The 13369-nt window shown below is 60.9% G+C and overlaps 2 protein-coding genes across 2 annotated transcripts; one reads left to right on the forward strand and one right to left on the reverse strand.

The window, feature by feature from the left end:
- The first annotated feature begins 816 nt into the window (after positions 1-816).
- Positions 817-6165, forward strand: Mroh6 (maestro heat like repeat family member 6). The gene is made up of 14 exons (XM_027950899.3): positions 817-1101; positions 1330-1482; positions 1646-1800; positions 2396-2513; positions 2726-2910; positions 2994-3131; positions 3258-3372; positions 3482-3625; positions 3696-3869; positions 4091-4258; positions 4505-4624; positions 4791-4893; positions 4998-5063; positions 5203-6165. The coding sequence occupies exons 1-14, from the start codon at positions 817-819 to the stop codon at positions 5430-5432; spliced, it is 2154 nt and encodes a 717-aa protein (XP_027806700.2). The 3' UTR covers positions 5433-6165.
- Positions 6166-8085: 1920 nt separating this feature from the next.
- On the reverse strand, positions 8086-12380 carry Gsdmd (gasdermin D). Its single transcript, XM_027950985.2, has 11 exons — positions 12269-12380; positions 11267-11487; positions 10895-11087; positions 10245-10413; positions 9909-10011; positions 9632-9685; positions 9247-9345; positions 8971-9143; positions 8754-8898; positions 8583-8656; positions 8086-8469 (listed from the first exon to the last, which is right to left on the reverse strand). Exons 2-11 carry the CDS (start codon positions 11481-11483, stop codon positions 8227-8229), a joined length of 1470 nt encoding a protein of 489 aa, XP_027806786.2. The 5' UTR covers positions 11484-11487; positions 12269-12380; the 3' UTR covers positions 8086-8226.
- Between the last annotated feature and the right edge of the window lie 989 nt (positions 12381-13369).

Here is a 13369-nt window from a genome sequence, read left to right on the forward strand (position 1 = left end):
TTCCGGGAGCACTGCCACCTGCCCAGGCACTCTGCCAGACCAGCTTATCCGGCTCCCCTGGCTCTGGGTTGGGCAGCACCCACTGTGTGATTGGGTGAAGATGGAGGGTAGGGATTTAGGGCAAAGGCCTTATCAGGCCAGTTCTGAGAAGCATGAGCCTGGAGAGAAGTATGGACTCATACCCTGGGTAGCACAAATGACACCCAGGCACCCAAGGCACTAGTGATCTCAGCCCTGTACTCCTAGGAGCCAGCCCAGGGGTCACTATGTCAGAACTAGCCAGGACCCAGAAGGGCCCATCCCAACGGTGGTGGGCAAGAGGCTGCAACTTCTCCTATCTCCTCTGCTCCGTAGCAGGGAGCAAACTCTCCCCAACCTCAGATGGTGACAGCACCCATCAGTGCCTATACCCAGATGCTTGACTAGGTTGGAATGCAACAGACCAGCCCAGGCCCGACCCTTCTGGGACCTCACCAGGGATGTCTTCAGCTACCCTGGCAAGAGGGGTCAGACGTTGGGGTTAAGGATCCTTCTCTATTCTTTCTGGATCCATGGTCTCCTAGGGCCCCGGTGGGCAGAGCTAGATGACAGACACCCAGGCTTCAGGCTGGCTGCTCTCCTCCAGCAAGGGAGCCCTTCACAAGCCAAGCAGCTCGGCGTTTCCCCAGCCACCCCAGGCACATGCTCATGCATGCATACACGCACGCGCCACGACACACCACACCTGTCTGTGGGCCCGCCCGGGGCCTGCTTCTAGGTCAAGCTTGGACAGGATTTCCTGGGAGGAGCAGTAGCAAGTGCTGCCAGTCGGGTACTATGGCTGGGGGCATGTGGGGACTTGACTGGGGGCACCCCATGGGGACCCTAACCCTGACAGCTCTAGCTGAAGGAATACGGTCCGGCCAGAGGCAGCCTCTGGGACCCCCTTCCACAGGCCCTCAGCCTGAGTCCCAGGAGCTTGGATCTCAGGCTGAGCTGCAGGACCAGGTACCCACTGATTCTGAAGCTGAGCCTGGAAGTGGGACCACTGACCCCAGAGCTGGCCGTGAGCCCTGCTCCCCACACAGTGCCCAGGAGCCAGCCCCAGAGGGGCCCCAGCAGGTGAGTGCTGAGGGATCGGGCACTGTGGGGACCACTGGGGAGCACAGCTCCTCTTCCAGGTCACCCAGACACTAGATGGAAAGCGGTGCTGTAACTGGGGAAGGTGCTCCAGGATAAAATGGGCTGAGGAGCAATACAGGGGCTCAGGGTTCCACAGCCAAGCTTGGAGGCTGGGGAGGAGAGCTGGGAGAGGATTGGAGACTGCATACACCCCCCACCCTGCCCTAGGCCTTCCAGAGTTCCTGGGAGGAGGGTGCTCTCTCTGACCTTGCGCTCTACACGGCTGCCTGCTTGGAAGAGGCTGGCTTTGCAGGGACCCAGGCCACAGCACTCACCCTGTCCTCAGCCTTGGAGGCCCATGGGGCACAACTGGGAGAGCAGGTCAGCCCCCACTCCCTCCCTACTCACACTGGGGTGTTGGAGCCTGCAGCCTGGCACCCATGCCCCCTTCAGGCTGTTTCTGCTGGTTGGGGGTGGGGTGTTGGCAAGAGGGTCTCAGTGAAGAGTGGAGTTCTGGCCACTGACACCTGCCCCCTCCACCCAGGTGCATGCCCTGGTGCGTGGGCTGCTGGCACAAGTGCCCAGCTTGGCCGAGGGGAGGCCGCGGCGGTTGGCCCTGCGGGTACTGAGCGCACTGGCCCTGGAGCATGCGCAGGATGTGGTGTGGGCGCTGCTGCCACGGTCGCTGCCTCCAGATCGGTAACCTGATCCGAATGCTCCCCTGCGGCCCCACGCAGCTTCCTTCCCCCTTCCTGCTTGGCCATCCGGCTCTGCAATAGGCAGGCTGTAAGGGAACAGAGCCTTGGAATTCCCTCCCCTGCTGCTTTCCATCCATTCCACCTTACCATTCTGTGAAATCCCACTGCCCTTCTGTCTTGGGATCCCAGATGATGGAAGTCCTTCATGGGGTCACCTTGTCTCTCCTGAGGATCGAGGGTTGTTCCACGAAATACCTGGTGTTGTGCTCTGGGGTGGGTGAGCAAGCAGAGTGGCTTCGGCTCAGGGATGCCTCTAGTTATTGGTTTAATTTGCTCCAGGAGAAATCATCTTTGGTTTTATTCTCTATGAGCTATTGTGTAAATAGAAAGAACCAGGTGTGTTTCACTGTCATGCCCAACAGGGCTCCAAAGTGCATCCCAACCCCAAAGTCGTTGTGGCTTATTTTGTTTCTTTGGGAGGGCAAGGGATGGTTTACTCTCCCCTCCCTGGCCCCAGCCTGAGGACCTCCCGCAGCCACTCAGCACTGGCCCTGCACCCAATCTTTGTCTCACATCCTGTCACCCTGTGCCCCCAGGGCAGCGGCAGAACTGTGGCGCAGCCTCAGCCGGAACCAGCGCGTGAACGGACAGGTGCTGGTGCAACTGCTGTGGGCGCTGAAGGGAGCAGCAGGGCCCGAGCCCGAGGCGCTGGCGGTGAGTAGCTCCACCGGCACCAGCAGGAGGCCAGTCTGGCTGCCCTGGCTGTGAGTCAGCCCACAGGTTCCCACTTGAGTCACGGATATCTTGCAGAATATCACATGGGTGTCCTAGGCTTTGTCCTCGTCCTGTCTGCGGAGCACCCTCCTCCCTGGTGCCTGATACGGTCCTGGGCACTGCTCAAGCCTGGGGGACCACTTGCTCCACAGGCCACGCGGGCTCTTGGGGAGATGTTGGCAGTGTCCGGCTGTGTGGGAGCCACGCGAGGATTTTACCCACACCTGCTGCTTGCGCTGGTCACACAGCTACATGAACTGGCTCACGGGGCACGCTCTCCTGACAGCCCTAAGGTTTGGGCCCCGTCCCACCGAGGGCCTCCACACAGCCATGCCAGGTGAGGAGAGACACTGAGGTAAGTGGGATGCTCAGCACCTCCTTGGCCCTCACTGTCCACTGACCTGCTGCCCCTACCTCCAGCTGTGCGGTGGAGGCCTTGAAGGCCCTGCTCACCGGGGATGGTGGTCGCATGGTGGTCACCTGCATGGAGCAAGCGGGAGGCTGGAGGAGACTGGTGGGAGCCCACACACACCTAGAGGGTGTCCTGCTGCTGGCCAGGTGAGGAGGGGCCTCAGGACTGCACACCAGGAGGAGGCTTCCTGTTGGCCCGGTTCAAGGCAGGGGTATAAGGAGGGTGGGTGAGGCCCCAAGTGGAGGGAGACCTCCCATTTACCCCACCCTCAGTGCCATGGTGGCACACGCCGACCACCACCTTCGAGGCCTCTTCGCAGATTTGCTTCCCCGGCTACGCAGTGCCAACGACCCGCAGCGCCTCACCGCTATGGCCTTTTTCACAGGGGTGAGTCCTCTTCCAGAAGGGCGGTGAGGGATGATGGTTACGTGAACCCTAAGGAGCACCGGCCTGCACGGGGGCTGAGAGCCTTGCTGACTGTGTGTCCCTTCCCTAGCTGTTGCAAAGCCGGCCCACCGCACGGCTACTGCGGGAGGACGTCATCTTAGAGCGGCTTCGAACCTGGCAGGGCGACTCTGAGCCCACAGTGCGTTGGCTGGGCCTGCTAGGCCTCGGCCACCTTGCCCTGAATCAAGGGAAGGTGAGGACAGGGTCAGGGCGGGGCCAGGACAGGTCTGCCAGGGGTTGGCCACTAGTCCCTGTCTCTGCAGGTGCGGCATGTGGGCACGCTGCTGCCGGCACTCTTGGGCGCACTGGGCGAGGGCGACGCGCGGCTCGTGGGTGCAGCGCTGGGTGCACTGCGGAGGCTACTGATGCAAAGGCGAGCTCCGGTGCGGCTGCTGAGCCGGGAGCTCCGGCTACGCCTCCCGCCGCTGCTGGACGACGTGAGCAAGGCCCCGCCTCCTCCATCAACCCGCCCTCAGGCCCCGTCCCGCCTGCAGTCTCCGCCCCTCCCCCAGGCTCTCTGCACGCTCCCCGCCGCCCTGACTCCAGAGGCACCCCAGTCAGCGCCCCCAGACCCTCTCCTTCCTCGCTCCACCTGACCACCCCCTCACTCTTGAACCCTTCTCCCTCTCCATCCGCCTGACTGTGTCCTCCCATGCAGGCCCGGGACTCAGTCCGCGCCTCGGCTGTCGGGCTCCTGGGGACGTTGGTGCGACAGGGCCAGAGTGGGCTCCGTGTGGGGCTCCGCGGTCCCCTGCGGAAGCTCATACTACAGAGTCTCGTGCCGCTGCTGTTGCGCCTTCACGACCCCAGTCGGGACGCTGCTGAGGTCAGCTGCCCCTCCGTCCCATCCCTATCTCATCCAATTGTGTCTCCCTACTCCCACGCTGTTGCCTCAGGTTAGGTCAGGGACACCCACAGTGACCTCATGGGCTCCCAGGTTCCTAATCTTCCCCTGGGCTGCTGTACTCAATCCCCTGCCTTGGGCTCTTCCAACGCTCCTGGTCACAACCCTTTCCCCTCTACCTCGTGCCACTTCCTGGGTCCCTAACCCTGCTCCCTTTCCCTATGCCAGAGCTCGGAGTGGACGCTGGCCCGCTGTGACCAGGCTCTTCGCTGGGGCCTGCTGGAGGAGATGGTCACTGTGGCCCACTATGACAGTCCTGAGGCTCTAAGCCGTGTCTGCCGGCGCCTGGTAGGTAGAGGAAGCACGGTGATGGTGAGGGGGTGTGGTCCCTCATGCTCCTGGTGGGGCAGGTGCACGACCTTGCTCCATATTGCCCAGCTCTCGGGCTCCCAACCCCAAGATTCACCTCTGCAGTTTTGGCCCTCCTTCCTGCAACAAACCCTTCTGTTCCCAGGTTCAGCTATACCCCAACCACCTGCCCAGCTTCCTGAGCCAGACCCAGGGCTATCTGCGGAGTCCTCAGGACCCACTGCGGCACGCTGCCACTGTGCTTGTAGGTAAGGTAGTCCTGGGTAGGCCATCTCACCCAGGGCTCTATGAACTGGACCCTTCCCTCCCCTCTGGGACATGCAGCCGGAACTCGGGGTTTGCTTTGCTCCAGGCTTCCTGATTTATCACGCAAGTCCCAGAGGAGTCAGCCAGGAGCTGCTGGATTCCGTGTTCCAGGGTGAGGACTCAGCATGTCAGAGCGTGAGGTCCTGAAGGGGTGGCGGGTGCTAGGACCGGGGGGATGCTGGAGGGCCAGGGCTCTGACGCTGGCATCCCGAGTGACCTTCCCTCCCTCCCTGAACCGTGTGTGTGCACAGACCTAGGGCAGCTGCGGAGCGACCCCGAGCCGGCGGTGGCCGCGGCGGCGCTCGTGTCTGCCCAGCAGGTGGCGCTGCTGACCCGTTCGCAGGACCGACGACGCGGTCCTCGCTTCCTGCGCCTCCCTTGGCGTCGCGCCCGCTCAGTTCAGCCCGCGCCTCTCTACGACGACAGCCCGTTCCAGCGTAGGAGCCTCGCAGGCCGCTGGGGCAGCTCGGGAACCCACTGAGCTCAAGCTAGGGCCCTCGGACCAGCGTCTGACGGGGGCACTGACCCACACCATCCTCAGTCCCCACGATGGCAGATCTGCAAAGGGTACCCTGGGCCTGGAGCTGGACGCCATCCCCTTGCTCTGGGACTCTTCTCCAGAGATCACCACGTGACAGAGAGGGACAGCTGGTACCATTTCACCCTGAGCTCCTCCCCTCTCGAATCCCTGGGTCCATCTGTCCCCTGCCAGGCCTATTTTCCTGGTCCCCTGGAGTGTGCCCTGTCCAAACTTTGGCTTGGCATCTGGCCTAGAGGGGGTCTTAAATGGGGGTCTGGTAGGGACACTATGGAGCCACACACCACAGGCTGTCCTGCCCCTTCCTGGACTCTGCCTTCCGCCCGCCACAGCCGACCAGCCCTGCCAGCAGTCATCACCCCCTCCTTACCCTGTCCCTATTCCTGATTGCTGTCCTGGTTTATGTCCTCTCTGCCCTCCTGCCCACACCTGCTGTCCACCTCCAGGGGCCACCCACCCCTACCCCACCTGACAGTGGGCTTCTCTGGAAGGCTCCCCTGATGACCCATCCTGAGGACAGCACAGGGGGATTACCCTTATGGGCTGAGGGAACCTTCTTCCTCAGAGAGACTCACACACGCAGGTGTCTTTCCCTCAGGGACAGGGATGGGGTCCTGCCCTCTCCCCAGCTCCCTGGCTCCACTCCACCCATAGGACAATAAACACGCGGCTCACAGGGGTGGGTCTGACTGAGAGTGCCAGCAGGAGAGCTAAGGAGCAGGCAAAGCCAGTGCAGCCAGATGGCAGAGCCACTGGCCCCGCCCAGGGAAGCCCTGGGGCCAGCGCTCTTGGGACTGGCCTCAGGGTCTCTGTAGATGAATCTCGCAGGCTGCGTTGTAGGGTCAGGCCAATGTGTGAGTGAGTCTTTGTAGACCCAGGGGCGAGGGTCAGTGAATCAATTTGGATCCTCCAGAGCAGATGCTGAAAGGGATCACATGCAAGAGATGTGTCAAAGGAAAGGCCGGAGAGCCTGGGAGGCGCCAGATCTGGTGACTGAGAGGGAGGGAAGGAAAAGCGTCTGTGTGGGAGCTGTGGACATCCATGCTGGCCTCCAGGAGCTTTCAAGCTGGTCAGCCATGTACAGGGTGAGTGTCAGAACAAAAGCCAAATGGATCCCCTCAGGAACAGTGCCCCCCAAAGCAAGCCTGGCCTCCCCACCTTCCTTGCAACCCAGGAACAGACCCCAGGAGGGGCATGTGACACTCTCCCTCCAAGCACAGGCTTATCTGCACCCCGGAGCACAGCGTGTCCATGGGCAAGCCCTACGGTGCTGCCCAGCCCACCCTCAGGTCGGGGCTCCGACGGGGAAGCAGCCGTGGTGAGAAGACAGCACCCACCACCCTACCTGTGGTACTTGGACAGCCCACACCCCTTTGCAAGCTGCTCGGAGCCAGGCTGTCTTGCCCAAGCGTCTGCCTGTTGTAGACCTGGGTCCACCTGTCTGCCATGGCCCTGGCCCAGGAGCTGGCAGCCATGCGTACTCCCTGGTGTGGTGTGAGGTTCAGGTGAAGTACCCAGAGCCTCTGGAAGTGTGACTCGCCCTGGGACTTTGTTACAATTCCAGGGAAGCTGCAGGTGGCCAGGTGGCTTGGGCCCTCTGTGAGGGCGCCTCAGCTCCAGCCCTCCAGGGGACCCATCCCCTTCACCCACAGAAAAGTCCACTCATGGTTAATCTTCCACCTGGGTGTTGGGCTTAGAGGGCCAGGGGACAGCTGCACCCTGACACATGTACACCCTCTCCCCTTTTCACATAAGGCCCTGCCAGAGGCTAGCCAGGCTGTATTTATTTATTTGTTTTTGGTACTGGGGGTTGAACTCAGGGGTGCTTCACCACTGAACCACACCCCCAGCTACTTAAGTTGCTGAGGCTGGCTTGGAACTTGTGATCCCCCTGCCTCAGCCTCCAAGTTGCTGGAATCACAGGCCTGTGCTGTGCTGCGGACTGTGGACCTGCCATAAAGACACTCACCTGGCATCCCAGGTCCCGGGGCACCCATAGTACCTGGCCACATCAACCACACATTTCACTCTAGACATGGATGCCATGGGCTGCTGATCCCCTGGGAAGAATCCCCTGCCTGTGCTCTGAGACCTGCTGAATTCCCAGGGATCTGAACATGAGGACTCGGAGGCCTCCAACCTGCAGAGATTCCTACCTATGAGCAAAGGTGTTTCTTTAGGACAAGTCACCCTTACCTCTCCAGGACCTTCCTTGTGGTCCCAGGAGTCCTGGGTCTCTTGGGCCTTAGCCACAGCTGCATCCCTGTGTCCCAGCCTATGGGCTGAGAAGGGGCCTGCTCCTGTCAGCAAGGTACCCCAAGTTCCCTAAAGCAAGGCAGCCATTCCCTGTGCCTCAGGAACAGACCACCCTGTGGAACTGACTCCCCTAAACTGCTCTGCTTTCCTTTCACAGGCAACCAAGCAGGCTGGGGAGGCTGGGGATGTGGCCATGTCCAAACTCCTCCCCTGGCAGGAGCAAGACCATGGGGGGTACCTGCATTTGGCCCACATGTGCCTTCTGGTCCTGTTTGGGCATGGTCCCCATCCTACCCATCTTTTTGAGGACTCAGGACCCTCAAAAACAGAACTGTTACCATTCTTTCCTTTGTACATCATATTTATTGAGTTTTCCCAACTCCTGGGCCTTTGAGTGAGCTGGCCCTGTAGTTAAATGGGCTTTCAGCCTTCCTAGGGCTGGCAGGGGGGTGCCTGGCTGGAGAGCTGCCCAGCGTGCAGGTTAACGGGGCTCCTCATGTAGCCCTGACAGCAGGGTCAGGGAGGCATAGAGCGCACACGTGGGGCCCTGGGCCTGAGGTTCCCAGCACACATGGGGGGCGCCCACCTGCAGCACCAGGCCACATTCCTCCAACAGGGTCCACCCTGGGGCCTCCTTGCCCCAGCTACTCCCAAGGAGCCCAGGGGGCAAGGACATAGCCTTCTGCTCCTGCCATGGGGTGCTCTGCTGCAAGAGGTGCTCCACCTGCAGGAGGGTAGGAGGTTATGGGTGGAAGAGCTAGTCCTGAGTCCCTGGGCATGCTCTGCCCTCACAGGTGTCCCAGGGCCCATTCCAGCCCCCATGCTGTGCCCTCTCACCAGCTTGAGCTGCTCCAACAGGGTCCCTGTCTCCAGCAAGTCAGCCAGCAGCTCACGCTGCGTTTCACTCAGCACTGGGGAGAGACATGGTCTGAGAGGGGGCTCAGGGAGGCCTAGTGGGGAACCTAGTCCTTCCCTCTGTCCCACATCTACTCCCCAGAGGTCACTCACCCGTCAGCGCCCCCAACAAGTAGAAGACAGGGGCGGCAAGTTCTGGCACAGGCATCCTGGAGGGGAGCACCAGGCACTCGAGGACAGCACCTGCTGGGCCGTCCAGCTGCTCCACTTGCCCGCCATAGCATAGGCCCTGCTCCAGCTGGGGCACAGACAGGGTGCATGAGCCTGAGCTGGCTGGGCAGACCCTTCCACCCCCACACAGCCCACTTACTGAGGACTCTAAAGCTTGCAGGGCCAGCGGGTCCTTCAGGATCCTCCCCAGGGCCCCCAGCAGCTGCTGTCTCAGGTTCTTTTCCATGTGCTCCAGTTCCTCAGAGCCAGCCTGCACCTCTGCCTGCAGGCCCTGGAAGTCTTCAGTGACAACCAACTCTTCAAGTGGCCCATCTATGGGGACAGAGAGCCCTGGAGAGCCCTGGACAGGAAGGGCACACCCCAGGAGCAGAAGGAGAGCCCCCAGGGGTCCAAGAGGTATCAAAAGTTCACAAACCTGACAGGAACTTGAGGCGGTCGTGGATGGACTCTAACATGGAGGAGAGTCTGAAGGCTTGCTTCGGTGAGCTGCCTGCCCCTCGGGGAGGTTTGTGGCCTGGGCAGAGGTGTGAGGACAGGGGAGGGAGGACAGCATGGCTTAGTGCCAGAGTAGGTCCCTGAGCCGAAGAGGGCTGAGGCCTTCCTCCCTGGCCCCATCCCCAACACTGGCAGCCCAGAGCAGGTGTGAGGCCACAGAGGGCCGTGACACCTGGATGTGACCCCTGTGTGTGCATATGAGGAGCCTGTCCTTTGGGGAGGCTGTCCAGCACCACGGGCCCTGAACACAGGAGAAGGCCTTAATAGCAAAGGAAGGGTTCTCCCTTTGGACAGGCAGGGCTCACCTTTGGGGGACCGTGGGAAGGTCCTCTGCTTCTCATCCGGGAAGAACAGTATGTCTGGCGATGGGTGGGAGCAGAGAGGGGAAGGAGGTCACCAGGATCCCCTCCTGCATAGGCCCCCTCCCCAGGTGAGGCCTTGCCTCAGTCTTCCACACACCAGAGCCCTGGGAGGTTGAGCAGCCAGATGCCTGCAGCAGCCCCTAGGCAGCTGGTGGCCCTCCCAAGGCCTTCCACCTCTCCATGGCGTCTGGGCCCCAGAGACATCCCCAGCTCTACTGACCCCAGTCAGAGCCAATGATGAGTTGGGCCACTCGAAACGCAAGGGTGCTGCCTGCGGGGACGGTGACCGTATTCTTCCGGCTCAGGTGGCCCTGGCTCTCACCCTGAGGGACGAATAGACATAGCAGGACTGGGCCCTAGGTGTGGGGACGTGGGGTGTGGTGTGGGCTGGGTGCTAGTAACAAACTTGCTACTGGTGTCAGCCAACCCAGGCTTTGGGGAGCCCTGGGTCAAGCGTGGGGCTGTGAACTGCTCCTGCAGGGCTCTTGGCAAAACCTTGCCTGCTGCCACCCTGCGTTCATGTCAGGCCAAGATGGGCTGAGGGCCGGCCACACACCTGAAGGCACATGTTTCCAGGCAGTGCAAACTGGCCCGAGCCCTCCTTCTTGCGGGTTTGGGTGACCTTCACCTCTTCCTGGGTCTGTAGCACCTCCGTCACCACATACACATTGTCCCTGCGATTCCTCAGCTGCTGCAGGATCTTGTGTTCGGGCTGCCGCAGGCGCCTGCAGGAAGCTCACTGGGGTATGTCCACCACAGACTGGCCTCCCCACTGCCCCACGATGGGTGGGGTGAAGTGGCAAGGGCATCTGGGAGTCTGCAGATGCCAGGCATGGGTACCCTTCCTGGGTACTCCCAACAGTGTCTAGGTGGGTGTGAAGAGGAGGGATGAGGTCCAGCAGGGAGAAGTGGACCCATGGGACCCCGGGGCACCCGCTAGCCTTTACTCTCCTCTACACTGAGCCTGAGGCTCAGTTTGATCCCCAGGTCCCTGCCTTCATGATATGTCCTTGCAACTGAGGTCTGGGTGACTGTGCCGCCTCCTTCCCTGGCAGCCCACCATGGCCACAGCGCTCCCTTGCCTCTTAGACTCTCCTTGCTGGCACACAGGCATGGCCTTGGGATTCTCCTGATGTCCATGACCCAGTGGCCTCCCCATATGTGTGGCTGCACAGGGTCAGGGACCTCAGTCCCTCCAGAGCTCACCTCTCCTGTTGCATGATCTCCCAAGTGTTTGGGTCCACACGCAGCGTGCACACGTTCATGGAGGCACTGGAGCTGCCGGACACTGCAGCTCCACCTGAGATCTTCCCTTGTCCCAGGGCTCCCAACTCCACACTGCCCTGCAGCTGGCCGTCCACAGCGTCATAGAAGTGGAAAGGGCCACTACGCTCCAACTCTGAAGCAAGACCAGACCTGAGCATGGGGCCTGTCCCACCTGCTACTGTCCTGTCCCACCCCCAGGCAGTGGGACCTTTGAAAAGGCCAACCCTCTGCAAACAGGGCCAGAGGCCCAGAGCTGGTGAGCCTAGCAGGTGGCAGGTGTGGCCAGGCCACTCCTTTCTTCTCCCTGGATACCTGGTTCTGGGGCATCAGGCTCCAGAATGTCCTTGATTGACAGGTTGACACAGGTATAGCGAGGTCTCCAGAACCAGGAGCTTGGGGACTTCCTGCTCAGCAGTCTGTAAGGCTGGTAGCTGGTGGAGCTCTGAAGACTGTCCACTGGGATGAGCTCCCTGCTGTGGTCCAGCTCCCGGACCACGCTCCGGACCAACCCCTCAAAGGCTGAAGGCATACTCCTGAGAAGGGTATTGGTTGAGTCTGTGCTTGAATGCCTCAGAACCTGGGACCTCAGTCCCTCCAGAACTAGTCCTGAGACCTTGTGGCTGGGAGAAAGCTCCTGCCCCTGACCACTACTCAACCCATAGCAAAACAGTATCCACCCTGTCCCCTGCTTGTCTACAGCTCTCCAGGGCCGTGAGTACTCCAGGCAGGACCATCACTCATGACCCTCAGCAGGATTCAAGCTATCCACGCGGTCCTTTTGTGGCTACTGGGGCTACCTGTGTTGGAGGCAGCCCTAGTCCACCTGCTGAGGGTCATACAGCAATTAACCCGACAAGGCTTAGGGTTCCCGAATGGGTAGCACCTTCCTGTCTGAGGAGCTCCCAGGGAAGAGGAAGGAGCAGGAGCCTCCGCCTCCAGGGCACTTGGCGGAGGGGTCCATGGCAAGGCCAGGCAGTCTCCCCATCCTGGCTGTGTCTCCTGGGCCTTCTCCCCAGCAGCTCCCTGAGCCACCTGTCTCGGGCTGAGACTTCAGGGGTCAGAGGGCAAAACAGGCCTGAGCCACACAGGCCACCTGGCCAGTGGGAGGGAGCCCGGGGCTCAGGACCTGCCAAAGTGGGAGGATGGGCCACAGGGCCAGCCGGGGTCTCCGCGCCCGGAGGGCCCACCTCGGAGTCCGGCGCAGACTCGGCCTGCAGGTCTGGAGCGGCAGGGCTTCCGGGTAGGGCGCACCCCGCCCGCGCGGGGCAGCGCCCGGGGGTGCCGCCAGGGCCGGGGAGGCGCCGCTGAGCTCACCGTGGCCGTCGGGCCGAGGGGTCCGGCCGGATGCGAAGGGAGGCGGCGCGGCGGGCGGGCGGGCCGGGGTCTTGAGCTCGCTCAGCCCGGAGGGAGCCGCGGAGGGAGCCGCTGCCGGGAGCACCGCGCGGGAGCCAAAAGCGAAACTGCGGACGACGCGGCTGCGTGCCCGGGGCGCCCTCCCGGAACCTCCCGGGACCCGCCCGCACCCCCTCCTCCCGCCGGCCGCGGATGGGCCGGCCTCGGCGGCGACACTGCGTTCCGGCCGCACCCGCTCTGGTACCCAGAACAGCACAGCGCCAAAGTGTGGGCCCGGGGCCTGTAATCGCCGTGGCTTGGGAGGCTGAGGCAGGAGGATCCTAAGTTCAAAGCCAGCCGCAGTGAGGCCGTAAGCGACTCAGTGAGACCTCTCTCTAAATAAAATACCTACAAAAGGGCCGGGGATGTGGCTCAGTGGTTAAGCACCTCTGGTTTCAATCTCCGGTACCAATGAATGAATGAATGAATGAATGAATAAATAAAATCTGGGGCCACAGCAAAGGATCAAACATGTACAAATCGCCAGCAAGCACATGAAAAGATGCTCAAGATCATTAGTCATCAGGGAAATGCAAATCAAAACCATGAGGTATCACACCCACTAGGATGGCTGTGATTAATAAGTGGTGGGGAGGAGTGGAGGTGCTGAAACCCCAGGGCAGACAGAGCCCCTTTCCAGTTCTACCTCCTCAAACAGGTGGACTTTGAGTTATCATGTGGCCAAGTGATTTCACTCTTTTGGTACCCAAAAGAACTGAAAGCAAGAGGTCAGAGACTTGTACACCAATGTTCATAGCAGCGTTATTCATAATAGTCAAAAAGTTCAGTTGCATACCAAAGTGCAAAAATGCATTCTACTGTCATGTATGACTAATTAAAACAAATTAAAAAAAATTTTTTAAAGTGTCATTTGCACATGACTGTACTCCCATCTACTCAGTAGACTGAGGCAGGAGGATTGCAAGTTAGAGTCCAGCCTCAGCAATTTAGCAAGACTCTTTTTTTAGAGAGAGAGAATTTTTTAATATTTATTTTCTAGTTTTCGGTGGACACAACATCTGA

Source organism: Marmota flaviventris, chromosome 15 (assembly GCF_047511675.1).
Source record: "Marmota flaviventris isolate mMarFla1 chromosome 15, mMarFla1.hap1, whole genome shotgun sequence".
Classification (NCBI taxonomy): Eukaryota; Metazoa; Chordata; class Mammalia; order Rodentia; family Sciuridae; genus Marmota; species Marmota flaviventris.